Here is a 26198-nt window from a genome sequence, read left to right as displayed (position 1 = left end):
TCATTTGTCCTGCAGAATTTCCCACATTCTGGGTTGTGCTGATAATATCCCCATGATCCTAACTGACTTAAATGTTATGAATGATAGCCAACTCATCTGTAAAAGGTGAAAACCCTGCATATTGAAGAAATCAGTTTCTATTTAAATTGACTAAAACCCTTTGCTAAGTCAGTGAAAAAATATCAAGTATGTGGTCAAAGTGTTTTTTTTTTTCTACAAGAGCTTAGAACAATTCTTCAATGAACTTGTTGGCTTTTGTTCTCCTTATTTTTAAATGTCTGCGTCTCTATTCTTGGAATCACTAAAAAATAACTCATGAAGATAAAGATGATGTATGTGATTTATTAAAAATTTAGACTCACTTTGAAGACTGACAAAAATGGATCATGGTTTTTAACATTTTTATCCTGATAACATATTTTAGTAGACATATTTATTTTATTACCTATGTCTGAGCTATGAATCAATGATGGCTGAGGTATGTTTGCTTTTAATCTTGTTATTTACAATAGCAAATTTGAGTTTAAATGGGTTTATGGCAGCAGAATTCACCCAAATGGGATCTATTTGAGGTCAGTGTTGGACCAAAATAGGAAAATCCCACAAATGAGCCTCATTCATGTTTATGGATTCATACAAGCTATTTCTGGTATAAGACTCCAGTGAAGCCACTTACAAGCTGAAAGCTTCTGCATTATGAAGTGTTTCTGGAAATAGGTCTTGGAAATGGAAAGTTTCTTTAAAAAATAAAAACAAGTCATCGTATCTATTTTAAGAGGGGATTAATCCCCAAAGACTATATACAGATGACTAATTTTATTTAAAAAAATACCACCTGAGAAAACAAAATAACAGATCTAGAGAAACTACTTACTCAAATGCATACCATTCATTCTTTTGTTCATTCTTTCATTCAACGAGAATTTATTGAACTTTTAAGAGGTGCCTTACAGCATGCAAGAGATTGCGTGAGGTGCAGTAGGCTAAGCACAAATAATCAGACACAGTTCTGTGCCCGTGACCTGCGTGGGTATGCTGTGTGAACCTGACCAAGATCGGCGAGGAATGAGAAATAAGACACACACAGACATATATACATAAAACAGAAAAGCTGGGGATGGGAGGGCTGCACGTTCCTGATGAGAAACGTGAGCACCTACCTGAGCCAGAGTGTTTATTTTATAGGTCTGTACAAGGGAAAGACTCAGGTAAAAATCAAGCTTTAACAATTCTTGATACAAGGTGAAAGGACTGAGGTTTGGTGGGCTAATTTTCCTAAGGCTAATGAAGCTTAATTATAACACATCAGTTCTGGAACCATCAAGGCACTCAGGACACCTTATCTAAGGTATTGATTAACTTGGAATTAGGGAGTCCCTAAGAGTTCTGGTACTTTATCTAGTTTTGCATAAGGAGTCTGGTATGCAGACACAACAGGTTGTATTCTTCAAGGAGATGTGAGAACAAAGGTCAAGACACTAGGTACTGGGAAAATTATGGTAGAAGAGACTGTGCAAACTTCTACATGGAGAGGCTGTGCAAACTCCATTATATCCCAGTCCAGGGTTCATGCCTGGTCCCCAATAGTTCTGTTCTGCTGAAAGTGAGCAGTACTAAGAAAAATGAGTCAGAGGATGCAAGGAGTTACAAAACAGCAAATGTTCAGTGTTAAAATAAAAGGAACAGGAGAACAAAAGGTAGTTCAGGACAATGTCTTCCAAACTTGGCTGCTCATCAAGATTATATGAGGGCTTTTAAATATATATATATGTGTGTATATATATATACCTATATATATATACACACATATATATGGATGTATATAATTATCTTCTACTTCAGGATTGTGCAACAACTACATGTACTCCTCTTTACTACTTCCTGAGATTCCATTAAATTATAATGGACTAAAAAGGAAATATGTTTGTAATAGTAAAGTTGGAGGAATATCAGCAATTTCAACAGTCTCTGGAAGACAAAAAAAAGAAGAAAGTTTATGAAAGTTAATGAATGGATGCAGTACAATGGACAAAGCTATATCTTGGAATGAACCATGGAGGGGTTGCATGAAAGTGGAAGTTACTGTTATGAAGCATTTCACAAAAGTTCCTCATCCAGAGACCCAGAAGGAAAAGTAAAGCTGAAAACAGATGGATCTGTTGAGGATCTCTCTGTGAAGTAGTCACCTTTCCCAGCACTGACTTCCATCATCCTTGCCCAAGGAGTTTCATAGGGACAGAAATTTGGGCTAGGAAATAATAATACAGAATAAAAACTTCCAAAGATGAAAAGAATAAGAGTGTTCTCACTGTAAAGACCTAGTAGGTACTAAGTAGGTTAAGTAGTTTTCAAAATACAAAGTATCTTATTAAAGAGAAGCTTCTAAAAGCTTCAAGGGAGGAAAATGTTATCTATAAAGAAAAAAGAAAACAATTAGCACCAAATATAGGAGACAATGACATCTTTCAAGTTTTGAAGGAAAATAAATTTGAATCTATAATTGTGCTGTCAAACTATCTACTGCCTTCCAATATTGACTAATTTTAAAAATGAAAAAAATAAACAAAGCAAATCTAACATTCTCCTAGCAAAAACTATATTTTTAAAGTATTTTAAACATTCAAGACTCAAAAAGTGTTTACTAGCCAGCAAATACTTCTTGAGTAACTATATTGGTATTCTTTAAGGCAATAGTGTTAGAACAGTATGCATGGCAAAGGCCATGTTTCAAGAAACTTGGGGTTTTTTGTTTTGTTTTGTTTGGTCCAACTAGGCTCTGATCTTTTATAAAATCTTATTTTCAGAAAATGACTCAGTAACTTTCTCAGGTTGTCCTGGAGCTCTCAATCCTCCTACCTCTACCTCCAGAGTAGCAGAAATTATAGATGTGAGCCACCTTGCCCAGCTTAGAAGTTTATATTGTAATGAAGATTCATTTCATGTAGCCTTTTTGAGAAAGTTATTTGAAGGTGTATTCCAACAATACATTGATAAAAATAGGAAGAAAAATTATAAGAAATGGCAGAACTAAACTAAGCGGGCAATGGGAAGAATCTTGAATGAGTGGAAGGCTATAAACCCACAAAGCATTGATCCAAATAAGAACAAAAAGCGGTGTGCTTATAAAGAATCTCTTGCAGAAAAAAGAAATAAAAAAATAGGCTTCATATTATAGATAAAAGGAGAAAGCAGCTAAAAGATACAAGTGATGTGGTGTGGTAACGATTGTTAATATTCACAAGCATCCGCTTGGATCCTTTCTGAGTCCGCGTTTTGCGGATTCCCTATGTTACACTCTGGTGTGAATGTTGTGGGTGGGTGCAGAGTGTTCTTGCCTTCACAGGCCAGAGAACTGGGTTGTGAGGCAGCTGATTGACTCGTGAGATAAGGCTGGTCCACAAGGTATGGTTCATTAGAGAGAAAGGAAAGGCAACGGCTAGAGCAGTGCAGCGGAGCCCGGAAACCCGTGGCTCCTGCTCAGGTGAAGGCTGGGGCTTTTTATGGACGCTTTCACTCTGGGCTAGGGTAGGGGTTCAGTGGGCTTTGTTCCATTGGCAGTGGACTCCCGGGCGCAGGCTCTCTTCCATGAGCTGGTCTGTTTGCCCCTTATTGGATGGGGGAAACAACCTTGGAGCAGTTTGTTTACCAGCCCTGTCGCAAATTTATGAGACCCTGTATCTCCTCCTTAGGGTATAGCAATGCAGATTTGTAACTCCTTCTCAGGGTGCAGGGCTCATAGTGCTCTCAAAAGGAATGGGATACTGACTCACTCATCTTTCCTTTAGGTCCCCAGACCCCAACACCTACAGTGAGGTGGGACTGTACCATTGAGTTCAGGTCAACAGAATGTAAATTTCATTTTTAGCCTAAGGCCTTAAAAGAGTCTTCTCTACAATGTCTCTTTTCTTCTGATGGCTGCTGGATGGAGTGCATTCCCTGGAGAGCTTGGAAGATGTCAGAATTGTCAGAACCATAGTGCCTAGGGAAGTTTCTTCTGAGCAACATTGGATAAGTGATAAACATTCACAATGCTAAGTCACTTGCTTAGCTGAGATTTTAGGGCTTTATTTATTGCTTAATTTCTTAAACATTTCTTAAAATATGGTTTTAAAGAAAGGGTACAAAACAGATACAATCAGGAATCAACAAAATAAGAACAACAAAGACTTGATCCAATATAAAGTTAAATCTGTCCCCTGGTGTTGTAGAAGCTAGGTGCCAAGGAACACATAAATCTGCAAAGAACTGTAGAAGGAACTGGCAGGAACAAGAAGGAGAAAAGGGACAGCAGCCAGAGGAGAAGGCAAAGTTCAAGGAAGACTGTGGTTGGGCTGTTTATTCTTAAAACCCAGTGACTCTGTGCAAACTCCTGCCTTCATCTGTTGGTGTTGGCAGAGTTAACCAACTTTGCATCTGGAGATAAACTGTGTAATATATATAGAAGTTTGAAAATCAAAAGGCATCTGTCTATATAAGCAGAAGAGAGACAGAGACTGTGAAGGGCATTGGTGGGAGGAAGAGATGCTGATAACAAATGGAGCATGGCTAGGGAGGAAGACTAGCTTGGCTGGCCACATTGCATCTTCCCAAGTTCTGATAGTTTTTTACAAACCTGTATACAAGTTCTGAGCCTTTAAGGCATCCAAGTCATCTGCATTAGAAAACATGGAACAGCTGTATTTATTGAGCCAAGTTGAGCACGATGTAGGACAGGGAGTATTTGTTCCTGCCCTGAAGGAATTTACAGTCTCACTGGGCACACGCCCAAGCAAGAGCAATACAAACCAAAGGCACCACATAAGGAACACCAACTGATTGGCATAGAAAAGCAGGTGCCTTACAAGATTGAGAGAACAGGAAGACTCTGAGGGTTTGGAGAACTAGGGCCAGGAATTGACTTCAGCTGAATCTTGGGAGTTGGACAGAATTTAGGCAAGAAGAAAGGAGCAAGAGGAACTTCTAGATGGAGAAATGGTGTCAACAAAGGCAAGAAGACCAGAAAAAGGTGACCAATGTAGGAAAGAAGTCCTGATGTGAGATAACAAATTGAGATTGGGTCCAAATTACCAATATGTAAGGATTTGAGTTGTATTCTGTAGACTGGTAACATCAAAAAAATTAAGATAAAAGTGGTGGAGCCAAGTGAGTGGCACATGTACTCAGGAAGCTAAGATCACAAGTTTGAGGCCAGCCTGGGCTATAGCCCAATCTAGTCTGGATACTACATTGTAAGACTCTATCTCAAAAAAAAAAAAAAAAAAGAAGTGGTGGTACAAAACATTAGATATATTTCTTTTCTCTAGTATTGGTTTTCAAGCCTTTGGATATTTGGGAATACTACCCCAATTCAGTTTGGTTCTGGAGTAGCTGCAAGGGTCAGTAACGTTGGCTTACTGAGAGGAATAAAAAGTTCTGTTCCAGAAGACGGAGCACCTGTGGTTGCCAAGAGTATTCCTGCCTTGTTATTTAATGTTAAAGGAAGGAAACCTCTTAGGAGTTCTGAGAATTAATTAGTATCTCCCAAGAATTTTCTTACATCTGTTGTTATTTATGTAGCTTATTAGAGGCAAGAACTCTCTTGTAAACATTACCTTATTAATCTTTCTTGAGTCAGCCATGTATATACTCTGGAAAGATAGTTGGTGGTGGAGTAAGGGGAAGGCACACAAATACATCATGAAGGATGAATATAGATGTTAGAAAGAATTTGTGGCCTGCGAGGGCTCTGCAGACTTGTTACACTATGGAACAGCTTTCCTTTTCTGAAATAATAGAACAATCACATGGTTTTCTTCTAACATACTTTTCCCTGAAGGGAAAAACAAAAAGTATCATTTCTCTTTTGTCTTTAGCTATAGACACAGGCAAAAGTGGGACTGTTATAAAGTAATATGAATGGTGTGTTAGGTATTTGTTTGTCAAGGTGTGTCAGAGCATGCATTGATGACACATTTATTGACTGTCATGATACAGTGTTGCTTTTGTTCTCTTTTTTCCTTTTATTTTTCTTGGTAGTACTGGCAAAAAAAAGGAAAAGTAAAAGAAAATGGTAAAAAAGATTTGAATAGACATTTCTCCAGAGAAGGTATACAGATAACTAACAAACTCATGAAAAGATGTTCAACATCATGAATCATCCAGGAAATCAAAATCAAAATCACAATGAGATGCTGTTTCATTCCACTAGGATGACAGTTATCAAAAGGACAGGCAGTAACAAGCATTGGTGAAGATGTGGGAAATTAGAACCCTTGTACACTGCTGGTAGGAATGTAAAATAGTGGGCAGCCACCACGGAAAATAGTTTGGTGGTTTCTCAAAATTTAAACCATTTATCATATCACCCAGCAATTCTACTCCTAGGTATGTACTCAAAGGTATTGAAAACAGGTATTCAAATACTTGTACACAAGTATTTGAAGCAGCACTATTTACAATAGACAAAGGGTAGAAACCACCCAAATATTCATCAATAGAAGAATGACTAAACAAAATGGGGTATAAGCATACAATGGAATAGTAGCCATGAAAAGCCATTGTTTGAATCATTGTTTTCAATACTTTTAGTGTTAGTCACTTTGTATTACTGTGAAAAAATACCTTATTATAACAACTTAAAAGGAGGAAAGATTTACTTTGATTCATAGTTTCAGAGGCTTCAGTCCATGATTAGCTGGCTCCATTGCTTTTAGGTTATGGTGAGGCAGAAAATCATGGTGGGAGGACATGGCAGAGGAAATCTGTTCACCTCATGTTGGCCAGGAAGCAGAGAGCCAAGAGGATAAGCTATACCTTCCATCCCCAGTGACATATTTCTTCCAACTAAGCCCTGCTTTCTAGTTTCCACCACTTCTCAATAATACCATCAAATTCTGAATCCACCAAGGGGTTAATCCATTGGTTATGTCAGAGCCCTCATAGTACAATTACCACTTAATGTTTGAATCCACCAGCTGGGGAATCAACTCCTCAACATGTGGACCTTTTGGAGAGCACTTTCTATCCAAACCATAACAGGTACATAGCTAGGAGTAAAATTTCTCAGTGACATGGTAATTTTAATTTTTTGAGGAACTGCCAAACTATTTTCACAGTGACTGCACACCATTTTAAATTCTTACCAGCAGGGTACAAGGGTTCTGATTTTCCCACATCTTTCTGAACGCTTGTTACTGCCTGTCCTTTTGGTAGCTGTCATCTAGTGGCATGAAATTATATCTTGTTATGGTTTTGTTGTACTCATACTGAATGTCTCATGATGTTGAATGTCATTTCATATTATTTGAAACATTTTTGTATTCTGTGAGCTAGGTTTTCACTTTCTTTATGGTGTCATTTCCAGCACAAAAGTTTAAAAATTTTTTTGATTAACTCCAATTTATTTATTATTTTCTTTTGTTGCTATATCTTTGGTGTCATATATAAGATACCATTGCCTGACCCATGGTTGCAAAGGTATACTCATATGTTTTCCTCTATGACTTTTATATTGTTAGCTCTTGCACAGACCACTCTCTGTGCACTGACTTGGAGTATTTGTCTTTCCTTAGTCAAAGGAATCATGCTAAGCATAAAAGTGAGGTTGGTAAGGGGAGATAGCTAAGAAGGGGGTCTTCCAGTACCTTTCAATTATGCCTATGTGTAGATGAGACTCTACTTGACTCACTTGACAGTGAGGAGTGGAGTTGAGTGGTTAAAAGTAGAGATTTTGAAGTTACAATGGACCTAGGTTCAAATTCTTGCTTTGCCATTTATCATCTGGGTATCTTAACTCAAAGTTTCAATTAAATTGTACCTACTTCATAGGATTGTGAAGAGGATTAAATGAAATAATTCATTAAGATACTTAGCACAATGTTTTTTTTACCGATTGTAAACACTCAGTGAAAGTTGTCTGGTGTTATTATTGGCTGCCAAGTAATTGGATGATAGTGCTATATAAATATAGGGATGAGAAAACAACTGCATTTTTTTTTCATTTTTCTTTTATTATTCATATGTGCATACAAGGCTTGGTTCATTTCTCCCCCCTGCCCCCACCCCCTCCCTTACCACCCACTCCCCCCCCCACCTCAATACCCAGCAGAAACTATTTTGCCCTTATTTCTAATTTAAACAACTGCATTTGAAATCACGGTTCCACCATTGATGTTTTAGTACTGAATTCAAACAGTATTTAACCATGTTTTAAAGCACACAATTTGGGGGAAATGTCGATTCTTTTAAAAAGTCAATCTCTAGAGGGCCATAAAAGCTATTTTAATCACTACAACTAATTACAAGGAAGTATAAATCAATAAACTTTGCTAAACGGTCTAAAATATAATAAAGAAAACCATCATTAACAATCATCCAGGAAGCCACTGTCTTTAATAGCGAGATGATGTAAAAGTCGGATGAGAAGAATAGACTTTATTATTTGAAAACTCCAGACACTAGCTAATGCTTTCAGGGGTGTACTTGATTTAGCACAGATTCAAGGCTTTTCAGAATGATTATTTGCTTTAGGTAACTTGAATGCATTACTTCTAAACTATATGTGAATTCAGCCTGATATGGAAACATGACCATCTGCAGGAAGGTGTTTTCAGTTCTCAGAGTTACAACCAGCCCACTCCCAGTCTCATCCTCTTGTTAAAACTACAACTCTGTTTCAGAGCCCAAGTGAGCATTGGAGTTAAACTGCATACAAAAGCTTTATCTCCTTTCTCTCAGGCCTGTGTGACTGCTGGCTCAAATTTGGAAATCTCAGGGATTTTACCTGAGTTCCCAAGCTTACCTTGCTCCCTTTCTAACCAAAAACACCAGGATGCACATCGGTTCCTGAGCAAAGAACTATTTGCCTGTCATATCCCAGAGTCTTGAATTGGAATTGCTTGTTGTCATCCTGATTTTCTCATTGGTGTGCTTTCCTAAGCCTGGAACCTACCCATGAATACCATGAGAACAACAGGAACCTATTATGGTAGGCAATGATAATTGGTAACCTCTTGCTCTTGAACTTGCCGGTGCTGCTGAGCTCTAAGGAAATTTGGAAATGGAATTCCGAATTTGGAAACTACTATTGTAGTTGTTAGATAAGCCTCTATTATCTTTCTGTGTTTTACTTAGCATATAATTTCCATCTTCAAAATCACCTCACAACCCCAAATTGCTGTTAGGGCTCTATCCACATTACAGACATCAGGAAGGAGGGACAAGCCAGGGAATAAAGAGGCACTTAACTAAGTCAAGCACTTGTTATAGAGAACTTCCTGAAAGTTCCACATGTATTCCAGTGGCCGGAACATGGCCCAGGGAAGGTAGTCTTTTATTTAGATGTATTGTCACCTGAGAGTGGGTACAAGTGCATGGCAGCTATTATCTGCTACATATGATCATTTGGAACCAAAAAAAAATGTCACCAGTTTTTGAGGGAGTTCAAAGTGGCAACAGTGAACTGATCTGCCCTGGTGACTAGCTCAAATAAAATAAATGATTATCTACTTGCTCATTTAGCAAAAAAAAAAGAAAAAATTCTGTAGCTACTATATGGCAGGGACTGTGCTCAGCACTATCAAGTGCTGGTGAGCTGAAGTGTATATATCCCTGCCCTTATAAATCTTAGGGAGCACATTTTCCCCACGAAGAGGGTATAAAACAAGCACAGTTTGGGCTGTCTATGGAGAACATTGTAAGATGATCAGACCTTGTGCACTAAGTAGAGGAGGACAAAGGAGCCCTCTTCCTAGGGTCTACAGTCTGCTGGAGTACTCCATTAAATGACATGGTCACACATTCTTACTACACAAGAGGTCCTTTTCTCTGACCTTCCTCTCTGCTGACCAAGACTATCTTTAACTCTTAGTTTTAAGTGAAAGAGCTCCTCTCTGTTTGATCACATCCCTTGAAGCTTGGGGAAGAGTTTCCCTCTACTTTCCACAGAGCTGAGTCACACTCATAGCTCAATTGAAGGAAATTGGGATGTAATGTTCCACTGTCCTTGCCTGTGGCAAGCAGATGAGCAATTACTCAGGCATTCTGAGGATCAAAAGTATCAGTCTGAAATGTATGGTTTACCTCAATAGGAAATACTTTATTGGTTAGGCTGGAATTTTTGCTTTGATTTGCTATGGTCTTTCCTGATCTTATAATTTAATGTGGAGTTAAAATAGAGAATGTTATTTGCATTGCCTGTGTTCTTCATTAGATAGTATCTGAATTGACCTTGGAATTTTGACATGATAAAATAGTCAAAGAAAGGAGCACAACCTTTTTCTGCTGTCATTTTGGAGAGCCAATACTTTTTATTTGTCCTTCCAAAGAGTGGCTTTATTTTTAGCCCTATGCAGCACTGTAGATGGATGTCCTGTCTGTTTCCACAAGGCATCTCAGATAACCCATGCATATCCAGTTTTAGGGAGAAATTCTTTTTGTTTCAGCTGAAAAGCTTCAAAAATTATTAGGAGAAGAGGTGTTCTCTGCCCTTAATGAGAAAATACATGGGATAAATGACATCTTTATATCATCTATTGGATTTCCCTGACTCTTTCTCTAAAGTTTTTGGATTTTGGTGTGCTACTTTAAAGATGGAAAATTGCTAGCTTCCAGTGCTATAGGACATAGAGACTCAGTCCTATAAAATACTTTAAGAAATGAGGCTTTAAGGCCATGGGAATAAGTATATCAAAAGTCCCGAAGCACTCTTGGAGATGTGCTGGACTCCTTTGGAGTCCTGGAATTTAGGTGGAGAACTGGAAAGCACCAGTGCAGTTTTCCGTTCTCAGCAACACAGGTCAATAACCTTCTCTGCACTAAGCATGACTATTAACTCAATTTAGAGTGATGGCATGGTTAATATCTCCAGGATGCTGTAGACATACTTATCAAGTTATCTGATTCTCATGTCCCATTTGCTACAAAATCATTTGCTGGTATTTGTGCACTTGTAACTCTGAGACATTTAATGATACAACTGGAAATAAAAGAATTTTTCGGGCTGGTTTCAGAAATATGTGCCATCCCATGTTCATACTTGGACTCCTCCTAGAATAATGGCTCAAACTGAACATCCTTTGTTACAGCACCTTCATATTAGCTTTCTCTAGTGGTTGCTGGGAACCAGTCCTCAGATTCCAGGAATCTCAGTTTATATCCCTTTTTTGACTGGCTTCTCATCCTTCATAATCCAGGAAGAAAATCACAGATGAGTATCCTCCCTTTGATTTTTTAATATGTACTATAATTCAAATATTGAATGACCCCCAAAAGTCCATTGTTGAAAGCTTGCTCGGTAGCCTGTTGTGCTATTGGGAGGCAGTGGAACCTTTAGGAAGTGAGGCCTAGTGAGAGGAGGTTAAGTTGTTGGGGGTGTGCCTTGAAAGGGAAATTAAGACAATGACTCCTCCTCTTTCTCTCTTTTGGCTTCTTGGCTACTAGGAGGAGGGCAGCTCCCGTATCTACACATTCCTTCCATGATACACTGCCTTGCCACAAACTTGAAAGCAATAGAGCCAACTGACCATGGATTGAAATCTATGAAACCAGGAGCAAAAATAAAACTTTTCTCTTTATAAGTTGATTTATCTCAGGTATTTGCAACAGCAATGGAAAACTAACACAATGTGGCAGCCAACATAAGAACATTTATCTTTCTCAAGGGTAAATTGTGTAGTTTTTTGGATAGTGCTGGTGAGTGAGAAGTATTAAATATGCACATTTTAAATATCTTTTGAAATCTATCAAAGTATGCCAACTGCTAGATATACCTTCAGGTAAGATAATCATTGGCAACCTCAGGTTAGGAGAGTGTCTATGGTGGACTGTTTGCAATCCAGCATTACCTCAGAAATCATGGCAGAAAAGGGGTCATTATTTTGGCTCTTGTATCTGTCTCATCCAAAAGGCAGAATTTCTGGCATAAACTGATTGCATGAACTTGGATTTAACATTACAGTAAGGAAGGAAGAAGCCACAACATCAACTCTGTCACCAATACAGTTGGAAGACCTGGCAGGAATTTAGAACACTACTTTACTTACACAAAGATTCTAGTGTGATGGAAAGGTCTCTGGACAGTGACAAGGGCAAAAGGCTAGTCTAGCTTTTAATGATCATTTTTGAAGGAACTGTGTTTTCAAAAATAATTTATTCAAATAGTCACTTCCAAAATAATTCTAAAAAACATTGGTTTCTATGAGTTGCTTCCCAGAAAATGTGCATTTAAAAAAACATGAATGCAGATATTACTTCATAGTTTTTTTATTATAGATTTTTTATCCACATGAATGTTAAAGAAACTACAACGGAGTTAAATACCATTTTTGATAACATGATTATATTCTTAATTACACTCAATATTAAACTGTAAAATATTTCCAGAGGAATACAATCTTCATTCATACAGCAGGCAAAGTTACCAGAGAGGAAAGGGCCACGTGTGTCTGTCCAGTGTGGTATGAAAAGCAGGTTTGTACGGCTAATGTCTTCTTGTCTGTTTAAACACAATCCTCATTGCTGGGACAGGTCTTCTGTTTTCTTTTCACTACGAATCACTTTTTCAAAAGTAAAAGACGTTCTCTCCGTGTGGGCAAGGACTGAGACCACGTGGGACCATCCGTGGATCTCCCACCCAGTCTGTTTGCTAATATAATAGCACTTCCTACACTCTGGGTTCGGCTGTCCCTTAAAAACACAAATACTCAAACTTTGGTTCCACCAAAAGATGCGACAAGCATTGACTGCTCTGGTTGGCTCCCCCCTCCCCCCACTAATGAATGGCTGCTACAGTCTATTTTACATGGTTGTCCATGCTGCTTTGAGGTCACTTTGTCCTTGGGTTCTCCTGAACCTGATTTTGCTTTTGATTCCCAAGCCCTTTGAATTCTCAGTCTTTCTGTAGGCCCGAAGTGCTCAGTGGCAGGCTGTATCTTACAAGAGAATGAGAGTAAGTGGGTCTTTGCACCTGGGATAAGACAAAAGCACAGAATAACAACCTGAGCATAATACAACCAGACAGCTTTAAAAACACTTAAAGTAGTAGTTACTATACCTTCAAAAGAAAACATTTTAGTACAGTTTCAATACAATTTTTAAAAATGTAAATATGAAAATGTCTTCCTTATCTTAGCTTATGCATCTCTGAGGACACTGACCTAAACTGGAACTATTAAATCAGAGAGTGCTGGTCTCTATGCCTTCTTTACAACAAAGTTTTGGCTGATTCTAGAAGCTTCGCTTTGTTGTTGGGCAAACATTAAGACAGCCTGTGGTTCAAGGGCAAACAGAATTCCATGCTATGGGTGCCCAAGTTACATTTATTTATTGATGTATTTAGTCTTAGGGTATCAGGAAGACTGTAGAAATACAACTGGAGATTTTGTGATTCAATATCAATAAGAGTATTAGAATGGTAATTAATTGCATATTTGTAACTTGTAATAGAAGATGTGAATTAGGCTATGATTTCAGACTACAAATTAGAGGAGAGCAAATGAAATACAGGCTGTAGAGCCAGACAGCCTGGCCCAAATCCTGTCACTGCCTAACAGCGAGACTACAAGCAACTTGCTTATCTTTCTGCTCTTCAGCTTTCTCAGTTGTAGGATAGAGGAAGAAGTGGTACTTCACTCAATGAGTTTACTGAAGATAAAGTAAGACAACTGACCTAAGGTGCTTTTAACAATGGGGGCACTTTGCAATTCTCAATAGAGAGTTTTGGAAGAACCTTGTCCTCTTACATCTGACTAAAGATGAAAGAATACATACATCATCCCAACTCTTCATCTTTGATCATACAACAGGAAGACGGGGTGTTCAGCTGTAATTCCTCAACATCCTTTTAAGATATTTTTCTTTTTATCACTTTATAACAATTATTCCGGAAGTGAAGTAAACATAACAGGAATTTACCAAAATGGTACTGTTAACATGGTGGGGAAAACATACTTTCAAACTCTCCAGAAGGATGCAAAGTAGCAATTAGTGATGAAAAAATGCAGACATAAGGCAAAAGTAGGTGGGTCATCCCTTGGATGTTAAACATGACTTTGACATGCCTTTAATGAAAGCAGTCCCTCTGGGAGAAAGGAGAGAGAATGTGCAGAAGACTGGCACACAAGATGGCTAGGGAAATTGTAAAACTGGAAGAGACTTTGATCAAGTTCAGTCACCGATAATTTATAGATAAGAGTGAGATTCAAACAGATTAAATGATATTACTCAAAGTAACACAGGGAGTAGTGGCCTATGTAGAACCCAGACTTCTTCATCATCATTCCAAAGCTCCAAGGAAGGCAGGGAAATGGCTGTAGAGTCAAACAGATCAGGACTTAATCCTGACTCTGTCGTTTGCCAGCTATGTGACTTCCTTGAGCCTCGATGTTCTCATCTTTGAAATGGGAGATAATAATATGATCTATCTTACAAAGTTTTAAGATTTACCTTACAGAGCTGTAAATTACAAGGACAACAAAGCAAAGAATTTAGCCCAGGATCTGGCATAGTTGGTGCCCAAAAAGTGATAGGTATTATCATTTCCAACTTGGTCAACAAGAGTTGACTATAAATGATCTATTTCCTATGATTCCCATATAAAGTGATTTAATTCTTTTCTGTGAAAGACGTGGGTATTTCAACTAGTTACATGAATGATATTTGAAATTTTTTAAGGTACTTGAAAGAAAGTGAATGTAAAGTAGAAAGTGTTGACATCATGCCATTTTTATTTGGGGTGCAGATGGCACATAGATTACACTGGGGTGTCTTTGTAAGACTGGGTCACAGAAATAACTACAGGCAAGGAATCATTCTGGGGTTAAAAATGTATGGCTCAAATGGTAGAGTGCCTGCTTTGCAAGTGTGAAGCCCTGTGTTCAAACCCCAGTCCCACCAAAAAGAAGGGGGTGGGTGCTGGATCAATGGATGATGCTCAGGACATTATGAAATATTTTCAAATCCTTCTCATGTACTCATGAGCTCACAGTACAACAAATATGCAGAGAAGTACAATGTCTAATCTAACAGCCTTGTTTTAGAAAGTAGTTTGAAGATAAATAGAACAATCTACACTTTGTATAGCTAGTCATTAGTTGCTAAACAAATAGAATTCATTGCTCTATAGGGGTCTATGCCTAAGTTGAAGAAAGGCTGAAATAAATCCATGGATAATGAATATGTAAGGATTTATCAAGGACAAGTTAAGAGTATTCAGTGCATATACCTAAATTTTCAGATTGATATTCTTAAGAACAATAATTTAAAAAAAAGAACAATAATTTATTTTTCTGGTAGAATTATACAGTAAGTATCTTGGCCTGGGTGGACCTTTATTTTGACTCAACATAGAATTTCTTATGTGCTAATGTAGGGCAAAAAAGATTTGTGGAGCAGTGATATGTGGCAGTACTTGCTCTGCTTATTAAGTGGATTGCCTGTGGTTTTGAAAAGCTTCCTCCCCTTAATAGTCATATTGGAATCCACTGGGTGGCAAGAAGATAGCTTACTACCTTAAGGGTCACTCTTGCAGAAGACATTAATGCATCAGTCCCTAATTTGGAAACCGGTGGTCACTCAACAAGATAGAATTTGTTTCTCTCCCTTGGCGTAATGATTTTGTTTTGTAATCTCTCTTGGGGTAACTCCTTGCAGGCTTGGCATGTTGAGAATCAGAGACTGCCTCTAACAATACGGTCGTGATTCTCTGCTTGGCTGATTTAGCTAAGCATTTAAGTAACCACTAATCTTTTGAAAGCACCAGGGTCTACTTAGAGAAATCCCTGTTGTCTGCAAGGATGGAAACAAAATCAGCATGGAGGAAGCATTAGTTACTAAGCACAAATCAATCTCTTCTTTTCCACCTAGCCATATGCTATGTCACTATCAGAGGTGTGGTTTCAGGGCAGGGAGTCTTCATTTTGTAGATGCAAGATGGGCTCATGTGTGACAAGAAGAAAAGATGAGATGGGGAAGTGGAAGGAGTTAAAAGAGTTTATTGAAGTTCCTACATATTAATCAAACCATAGTCTAATGGATGAACCTCACAAATGCTGAGTAAAAGAAGCCAGATGCAAGAGACCATACTATACAATTTCCTTTACATGAAGTTCAAAAGCAGGCAAATTAACCTTTATTGGAGGTAGCGGGTATGAGAAACTGGGCAGGGAGCACAGGTTTGTTATTGATTGCCATTAACATAGGTGAGTTTATCTTGTGGAAATTCACCCCTTTCTATATACAGACTTCATAATGTGTATAACTTTATGATTTATAGACTTTGTTAAATGTGTGTTATACTTTAATAAAAAGGTTATTTTAAAACACATGTTAATATTTTTTCTTTGATTTGAAAGAAAATTCCTAGTTTGACATTTTCAAGTATTAAACATGTAGAATCAAACTTAATTTGAATCATTCTTGCCTTGATTACTTTGATATCCTTAGTTAGATTTACTGGAATCTGAATGTTTTTAAATTTTCATTTCACATGACTGGTGCCAGCCTGGTATGATATAATGTAAAAGAAATTGTCCAAATTCAGCTTTGGTAAAAAATATTTTAGTAAATAGAACAAAGCCAAACTCATGGGGATATTTATGTATAACTTCATGGAGATAGAAACAGAATAACGTACTCTCTGGACATCGCTGTTGCAGAAACCTGCTCAGTGAGAACAGGAAGTCCATGCCTTAGGAGTAGACAGGCACTGCATCTAAACCTGGGAGCCCTAGAATTGCTTCTTCTCTTTGCATCACAGACAAAATGTTACATCTCCTTTTTCTGTACCTCAAGTTCCCTAGGTGCAAAATTAAAGGAAAGCCTAGGAGTGGAAGACTGATTTGGAAAGTGCTTTGAGTGTCTGAGGAAATTTGCCATAATTATCATTGTTGAAGGCAAATACTAAAAAATGCCACTAATAATGTTGCAAGAAGAATTGTCACCTGCTCATGAGAGAGCAGATGTGATATACAGAAGACAGGCATGAAGGAAAGAAAAGGAACCATGAGCCTTCATTCTGAGGAAGGTTTTTTTTTTTTTTTGCCAATAACTTCTATTGAGTTGTAAATATTCTTCTATGGGCTTAGGGTGAGGCTCAAGTGGTAGAGTGATTGCCTAGCATGTGCAAGGACCAGACTTCAAACCCCAGTACTGCAAAAGAAAAGAAAGAGAAAGAAAGAAGGAAAATCTGTTCCAGAGGGAAAGAGTGGGAAGAATCATTTTGGGACTGTATCAAATTGATTAATGGCCACAATTCTACTTTGCCATGGGCAGTAACAAATTCTACCTCTCGAATCTTAATTTTTTTCCTGATTTAGCAATTCAAATTGTTAGATAATCCCAATATGTTGTTACAGAAACAACTACGTCCTAGTTTTTGCATTCCCACAATTCTAATAAATACATGTCTTCTTCCATAGAATCAAAAGGTGGCTTTGGAAATGCTTAGGCATGTTCTAAATAGAGGCATTAAATTTTCACTGTGCGCTTTTTCAGAAGTGCTCAGACTATCTATTTTTTAAATTGTTATCAAGGATGTGACCTTGAACCTGGATTCATATGAGAAACTCTTACTGGTTTAGAGAAAGAATGAATTGCTATTCTTGGAACAGAAGGGCTCCCCGGTCAGAATTGCCCCCAGTCGTTCATATCACCACTGGAGCAATTCACACACAGAAAGTCAGATTTGGGGAAGACTTTTTGGAACCAAAGGAGAGATGGAGAAGATGAAGCACCATCAGCCTTTCTGCTGACATTTCAGAAGGGAGTTACAGGGCATCAAGCAGAACCCTAAGGAGAAGAAAACCTCCAAGCAGAATGAATATCACTTCTGCAGAATCAATACAGAATTATCTCAGTTTTAGGAATTTGTCAAGAAGCAGTTAGCCATTCATTTAAGAAGTCCTATTTCCAGATATAACAGAGTTCACTGGTATATTGACTTAAACAGAGGATTCAGCTTTACCAATCCCTAGAGCTGTTCCAAATACATCAATAAAGAGTGCAGTCAGCAATAACAAGAATTGTTAAGAAAATCTCTCTCCTCTGGTGATCTTACCTTCTAGCTCTTGCTGAGATGAGCACCAAGCTTTTCTTTCCTAATCAAGCTTGCTGCATAGGGTATCTGTAAGACAAAAACAAGAAAAACTATTCAGGTAAGCTAAATTTGGAGACAGATGTATAATGGAGACCCTTCATCCTATTTAACAATGTGATATCAATGAATCTTCCTCTAGGAGAAGAGGTCTCCATCTGCTCAGGAGAATGGGGCTCTTTGAATATAGCATTGCTAAGGCCTGATAAAAAGTACATTGAGGACCGAGCAGGGGATCACACTGGCCATTGCTACAGCTTGTGCCTGGGGCTAGCCTGTGGTCTTTCAGTTTTGAGAAGTTAAAAAAAATTTCAAATTTAAAAGTATGGTATTACTTTTTATTTAGGTATGAAAACTGAATTACAGGGGGTTGGCACCAGTGGGGAGGAGTATAAGGAAAGGGTGTAGGAGGGTGAATATGTTGGAAATATTAGGTACTCATAGATGAAAATGGAAAAATGAGAGCTGTTGAAACTATTCCAGGAATGGAGGGGAGGAAGGTGGGAGGATAGGGGAGAATAATGGAGGGGGTGAACTCAACTATGATATATTGTAAGAACTTTGGTAAATGTCACAATGCACCCCCAGTACGATAATAATAAAAATAAAGTAAATAAAATAAAATTTTGTAAATCACAAAAAAAAGAAAATTGAATTACAATGTTACATGTCCAGAGTCACAAAACAAGAATGTGATTGCAAACTAGTAATTACTCAGCTTATTAGCGATTATGAAATATACTATCATTATAAATCACAAATAAGAGTAAACATAATCTATTACTTTAGATAAATTCCCAGAAACTGACAAGAAGCCTCAGAAACAGCAACATTGAGTGGAAAATATGACCTTTGAGAATTTACCTGGCTAAACTTGAAAAGTACTTTTGAATCTGGGGTTGTGAATGAAAGCCTATCACATTTGATATGCTACTTTTCATTAGAAAATTCAAATGGTTGAAATTGGACTACATGTATTATTTAGCTTTGCCTCTCCACTAACCTCAGTTAAGGTACTCTATCATTATGTTACCTATCTGCATCATTACAAAGCTAACCTCAGGATTCTAAAGATTTGAATCTATTTTACATTTAAAGAAATAAATACTCAGCCTTTTAGAATATAACATGAAGTGTGGCTGTTATAGAAGAATAGTGAGGGAAATAAAATTATTTTCATTCAATTGGGTAATATATTTAAGTGCTGTTGTATACATCTCTATACTCCCAGCATGTTTTGCTTTCTTGATCCACCAGCCCACACATATGAACCTTTATAAATAGGAAGGGGCTACAAATGTACAATTATGCTAGTGACCAAGATGAGCTAGACCACTGTGACAGACCATTGAAATCAAACATACTTTCTAATGGAAAAAGGAAAGATAAAAATAACCATCTCACTATTTTGATACACAATCACAAAGCATATCTGATAGGCACATATTTGATAGAGGGCATAGGTAGAGACACTGAAATTAATGATTCAAATAGAACATAAAAAGTTCAGTGCCCTAATCTCGTATTTTCAGACGTGGGCTGAGATCAGCTAGATAACTATGACAAGGACAGTGACACGGGGATCTACTCTAATTACCTCTTCTTTTCACTGTAGGTTATGCTACACCTGCTATTAACAGAGACACCCTTGAATCTTGGTTTTCCATGATGGTGGATGCTGCAATATGCCAAAGCACATGGGTCACTTCTCCTGTTAGATGCATAATATAACAGTCTTGAATGGAACTCTATTATTTAGGGTGATAAGAAACAATTGAAACTTTTGGGCATAGGGAGCTACCAGTAAAGATGTGTTTGTGCCACTTTCACATTTAGAGAGTCCTCAACATCAAGCTAAGATGCTGCAAGAATTAGTACTGTTCTCTGCCAGGTGCTAGGAGAGAGAAATTAATACCATCAAAACAAGTAAACTTAACATCCCAGCACAAGAAAAAATGCTAGCAGGACACTACTTTTAGATCAAAGTCAAGATGCCTCTTTTTTTCAGAAACATCAGCACAGCATTTCATTAAGGTTGGAAACTGAGAAGGAAAACAAACAAACAAACAAGGACATTTCCAAATAAGCACCTTTGAGTCCCAAAGCTCCAGACTAGAAATTAAGCTGCTATGAAGAATTATTCCCACAAAAACACTGATTCTTGTGCTTATTTCCTTAAAACAAAATGAAATAAAAGCCAAACAAGGACAAAAAAGCAAGAAGTCATGAGCAGAGCATTATGTATTTTAAACGTTAAGTTAGATCATGAATTTATGATAAAGACTATATTAGCTCATGACCGGCTGTTCATTAAAAACCATGCTATTTCACTGATTCCAAGACACACTTTGATTGCTGTGTGTCTTTTTCAAATTATTGGTCTAAGGCCTCTCAGGTTTTTGGAGGTACTGGGGCTTGAACTCAGGACCTCATGCTGGCTAGGCAGATGCTCTAGCCCTCTGAGTCATGATCCTAGCCCTTCCGTTCCCTCTCACATTTTAACATCTCCGAAATTGGATGCATTATACTTGATGGTATCTTAGAATTATAGTAATTGTAATGGTGCCTCTTAAAACTGATAGTGTTTCAGCTTCCAGAAAATACAATACTAGATTTATAGACTTGTCAGCAACCCACCCTGCCCTCCAACTCGGAAGCTCAGGATTCTAGAAGCTCCATTTAAGCTAACTATTCCATGGAAATCTCCTATAATAGGACTTACAAAACCTTTCTTTTCATTTTGACTAGTTTGGAAATCACTAAGAGTGCCATGGCAAAAAAAAAAAAGTGAAGTGTTATGTAATTTCTAAATTACCCAGTTGACTCTAGTAGATCAAAAGTATTGGGGTCTTGCCCAAAAAAAAAAGTTAACCTCCTAGTTTGTGCCAAGAAAGTGTTAGCCTGAGCTTAAGACACTCAGGTGAGTCAACATCTCAAAGTGAGAAGGCTATAGAACCTGAGTGCCCTGTCAAAAATGCAAGGCCTTAGACCAATAATTTGAAAAAGACACACAGTAATCAAAGTCTGTCTGCTGATAGAGAATCTTAAGGAAGCTTCTTTGGAACGTCAAGTCCTCTGACTTTCAGGGACCTCTTTTTGAAGCATGCTTAGTCACAAAAGCAAAATCTACTACTGGCCCAGGGATCTTTTTCTGAAAATGCAATGCAAAGCAGTAACAATTCTATCTACTTTTTTTTTAAGAGAGGCAAACCATATTTTAAAGAACTGTCTGGGTTGAGACCATAGAAATCTGGGCAAGTTCCCATCCTAACGAATGCTGGAGAACCTCCAAGAAAAGACAGTAGTACTAAGAGGAGCTGTGTCCTTGCCCACAAGCTATGCTCGCCAGCAAAGATAAAGACCCATTGCTCCTTTCCCTGCAATGAAGCGTTGTGCTCCCACCATCGGGAAGTGTTAAACTGCTTTTTTACAAGTCCACAGTGAACAAAACATTAGTACTAAATCTATTGATTGAACATTATTTTAATTGAGGCTTTTAATGAAGAACTTTGAGACCGGTTCCCCCAAAGCTACATGTGACTGCAGTATCCTGTAGAAACAGCAGAGGGCGCTTCAAGATTAGCACATTTACACCACCTACACACCTCATGATAGCTATCAGGCAAGTTCAAAGAAGGTGAGTCTGGGTCTAGCCCTTAATCGTGTGCTGTGCGTTGTAGCTTTACAAAGTCCTTTATGAACTCAAATTTAAAAAGAAGAAAAGGAAAAAGAAACAAGAAGTCATATATATTCAACAAATCTGTTATAGTTTATACACAGATGTACTTACTTTTAAAAAAATTACCAAATTAGCAATGAAAAAGAGACTATCAAGGCAGCTTAAGGATCTCAGCTCAAGTTGTAAATCATTATATTCTGGTTCAATCAAAAGGTTATTCACTAAGTAAAATGTCTTCAGCTTTTTTCTAATCCAAAGGGACCACGGATTTTGTTTTTCTTTTAAATTGAACACGGTCACAATTCATTTGTGAATGAGATGACCTTGACCTTTTATTATGCTAAATATTTACATCTTCCCGAACTTGCTACATTTTAAAATTGATTGGTTCATAGAGTAATATATTTCTTTGCTTTGCATAAATAAACAGGGTTTAATAAAGAAACTGCTTTAAGCATTTGAGAACCCAGAGCAGGGATGGGGAATTTTAAAGGACTGTGTCAAGTACTGCAAAACTCAAATTTTAAGGCTTTTTTAAAGAGTCAGCTTGGGGCCATGCACAAACGTTAAGTAACCTAATTGTGCATATGTTTTGAATCTCACAACACTGTTCATGAGCATTCATTTACAAAAGCCCAAGGACCGTCCATCATCTGATTCTATAGTCGTCACGGCTTTGCATTTCACAAACTGAGAAAAGGAGCCCTGGCACAGAAATGATAATCAAGAAAGAATCTAAACATGTTGGATCCAGAGAAATTCATAAGTTTTCTTTTTACGGCAATGAGACCCAAGATGCTTTTGATATAAGTCTTTTGAATAGGAACACTGTGTAACAATATAGGATAAATGTCTGTGGATCTATGGGAATCATTAAAAAATATGATGGTTTTAATATATTTGAATTCTCCATGATTGCAAGATAAGCTAGGTTTTTATTTCATCTAAAGAAAAAGTGTCTAATTTGTAATATATGCTCTGTAAATTTTAAATATAAAATAATGTTGAGTGGATTGATCTGTTCTTGGGAAGCAAAGAATGCAACCATTTTTACTGGTACATGAGAACAGTCAACTAAAACATTCAAAAAGCCAATAACTGAGACTTTGCAATTCCTTGATAATCTCTGGACAGAATTTTCTAGACATTTCCCTCCAGGTACTCTCAAATACATAAAGCTGGATAAAGAACCAGATAAAAGATAAAAGAAAAAAAAGAACCAAATAAATTACTGTTCAAGTTACACTGAGTCTGTTGTCTCAATTCTAAAACAGATAGTGTAACGCAATCACAGCTCTTTCCTGCACAAACACAACGGTAGCCACTAGGGCTTAACTAGTTCACTATTAGAGGCATATATTGAAGAGGACCACACAGTTAATTGATCATAATATTGACAGCACAGTATGGCTGGTAAGCACATTTCGTGACTTCATGTTTGCTTCTCATTTGTACCTTATAATAGTCCTGTGAGTGTAAGCTTTATAACAATTCTTTTTTGAGGGAAGAACTGGTATTTAATGAACAGTGTGGGATGGGTGAAGGCCAAGTTTGCAGACCTTGAAGCTCTTCATAGTTTATTTACTAGCATGCCATCCTTTATGAATTGCTTAGTGCATAAAAGGGCATTTGAAAGCATCAGGACCAAACCATGGAAATTTGGAAAGAAATTACAAGAATTGCTACTCAGAGTTGAGTCAAGGGGATTAATGGGTGATGATTCATTCAACAAATATCTCCTGCTAACTAGTCAATCCCGGGCACTGTCCTAGGGGGCAACTTGGTGTCCCAGAGCCTCCTGTGGTAGGGACCTCAAGAGAGGGGAAAGAAGCAGAGTGACAAATCATGTCTTGGTACCAATTTTTATGTTATTAGATTGGATGTATTTTCTTTTAATTTCAGGAATTATATCATATCTACAAGGCTACGGGAAAAATTCTACCTTCTCTCAAACTGTTTAACTTGCTACCAGGAATACTTTACTATCTAGAGGAATATGGATGAATAACACTTGTCTAAATGGATGAATGCATGATGATAGAATATTTTGTAACACAGTGTAATAAGACCATTTAGTAATATCACTTTGTGTCTTCCAGGGACCAAATAGCTCAAAAGACATGAGACAGTTTTCTTCTTCTATTAATAGTACTTGCTTATTACAGGGATTCAATATCATTTCCTCTTTTACTAAAGAAACCAAATGTCAAAGAAAATTAAGACATTAAAATTACATAACTGGCCTTAAAAATGGACTTAGAAACAAGTTTTCAGTCTCCTTTCCTAACATCTGTTCTGCTGTATTCACCACTTACCTGAGATGCCAAAAAATTTTTGTTTCATGTATGACAATTTTTGTTTAAAAAATATTAAGTCGATGCCCCTTGCAAAATAAGTAAGGTCTTAAAATTTTATTCCCTCTACCTCCAACCCTATATTTAAATTCTTCCTTTGGAGGATGAAAACAGTTAAGTGTATTCACAGCAAGTAATTATAGCTCTTATTATCTAGAAATCAAAAGCTGCGAATAGTAGATAGGCTTTTTTTTTTTACCCTCTGTGGGGGATTTGTTATCAATCTATTAAGAAAATACTCTGTTCCCCAAGTGAATTTAGGTGCAAGCAAAATTAATACACACACAAAAACAACACAAGAAGAAAGCCCCTGTCAAGCATAGGGGTTTTCAGAGCTGAGGGTTGTTAGTGAGTGAGTGAGTGCTTGGGCCCCAGCATGTGTGGGAGCTCTTTTAACTGAGCCCCCAGCTTATGGAAAAATACAATGAAACTCAATATTGCTTTAAAAATGATTCTCAGGAATCTCTGTGAACACAGGCATGATTCCTCCACGGCAGAAAAGAAACATTAACAACTGTCTTTCTTAAATAATTCTGACAGAGAATTAGATACCTGGCTCTCAGAGACACATGCCTAATGGTCTAAGAGTAACACAAATCAGCTCAAAGATGTCAGTCAACCCAAACTACAATAACCATGCTGGCAACACCACTAAGGAGCAGCATATGCCTTTATCCCAGTGATTAAAAATATCTCGAAAATATTGGGCAGAAATCATTCTCTCCAATGTATTTACAAAAATGAGGATGCACAGGAGATTTATTTAAAAGCACTAATGCATAGTACCAGATGTGTTAGCATGGGGACAAAGGGTGAGGAATTCAGAAAGCAAACAAAACCTCCAAACAAAGCTACTACATTTACAAGACATCTTTCTGGTGTTTTCCCTATAAAACAGATCACTTGCAGGAATGATTAGCATAGAGTGAGTGACACACTTCATTTGGAAATAATTTGTTTCTTTTCATCATCCTTTAAGTATATATAATTGGTTAATTGTGTTGATACTAACTTCTTTTGACCGTTTTGAGCCTGGCTGGTTAAAGGAGAGGAGGGTGAAAGACAGTGGCTCTCCTCTGAGCCCCCGCTGTATTCCAGCACTATGTTCTGAAGTTTGCACTGTGGAAGAAAATGCAGGTACCTCTAGTTCGCCCACAGAGACAATTCACACATCTGTCTATTAACACATGGGAGGTAGTTACATTTAGAGGAAATATACTGCCGCATCTGTTTACCCTGTGCCTAAGTAAATCTCTTGGTAATTAGCATCTCAACCAGCTGAGAGGTAAGTGGACCAAAGGATTTCCTGGCAAAATTAGGAACATCTCATACAGATTGGGAGGGAGTTTATTTTTAAGTAGAAATGCATCTTACAATTTGTAACTGTTGCACCATTTCTTCTCGATAGGCGAGTTCCCTTTTCATCTGATCCTGAAAGTTATCTGGGGGGGAGAAAGAAATAGAGAAAGCATTTCATGAAAGTACAAAACCGACTTTTAGTGCACACATTCAAGGGTCCTGTATTCATCCATTCAGTCAATCTAAGATCAAGCATACTTTTAAAAATTGCATCTGTTCTGAACATGTATAGTTTTTGTTATTATTACCCAAACAATATGATGTAAGAACTATTTACATAGCATTTGCATTGTATTAGGTATTCTGAGTATTCCAGAGATGATTTAAGATTATGTATATGGAAGGCTTATAGAGGTAATATACAAATACTACACCACTTTATACAAGGAACATGAATATCCACAGATTTTGGTATCTGCAGGGAGTCCGAGAGCCCACCTGTTATGGATACTGAGAGACAATTGTATCTAGCAAAAATATCATTGACAATTCCACAGAGAGTCCCCCCACCCCGTCCATTCCCTTTAGGTCTTCTTTCTTTTTTTAAAGTTAGCACTGTGGTTATTTGAAAGAATGTTTTCAATACTCTGTAATTTAGTTAAAATGGACAGGAAATTCTGAGAGGATAAGAGCTACGCCTTGTTTTTCGCAGTATCTCATACCCCATTCAGTCTGATCCCTTGCACAGAGAGTGATCCACAAATGTCCAGTGCCATCGTGCTCTCTACCCTGTGCACAC

The 26198-nt window shown here is 37.6% G+C and overlaps 1 protein-coding gene across 1 annotated transcript in view; it reads right to left on the bottom strand.

Moving 5' to 3' along the window:
* Positions 1 to 18034: 18034 nt before the first annotated feature.
* Positions 18035 to 26198, bottom strand: part of Skor2 (SKI family transcriptional corepressor 2) — a 33874-nt gene continuing 25710 nt past the window's right edge. Inside the window, exons 6-7 of the mRNA XM_020172476.2 lie at positions 25475 to 25542; positions 18035 to 18097 (exon numbers count right to left, since the gene is read on the bottom strand). Of these exons, the coding sequence (XP_020028065.1) occupies positions 18035 to 18097; positions 25475 to 25542 (131 nt within the window). The remainder of the gene's footprint in view (positions 18098 to 25474; positions 25543 to 26198) is intronic.

The sequence above is a fragment of the Castor canadensis genome, chromosome 4 (genome assembly GCF_047511655.1).
Source record: "Castor canadensis chromosome 4, mCasCan1.hap1v2, whole genome shotgun sequence".
Lineage (NCBI taxonomy): Eukaryota > Metazoa > Chordata > Mammalia > Rodentia > Castoridae > Castor > Castor canadensis.
The sequence above is the reverse complement of the archived record's forward strand: the minus strand, read 5'-3'. Positions and strand labels throughout refer to the sequence as shown.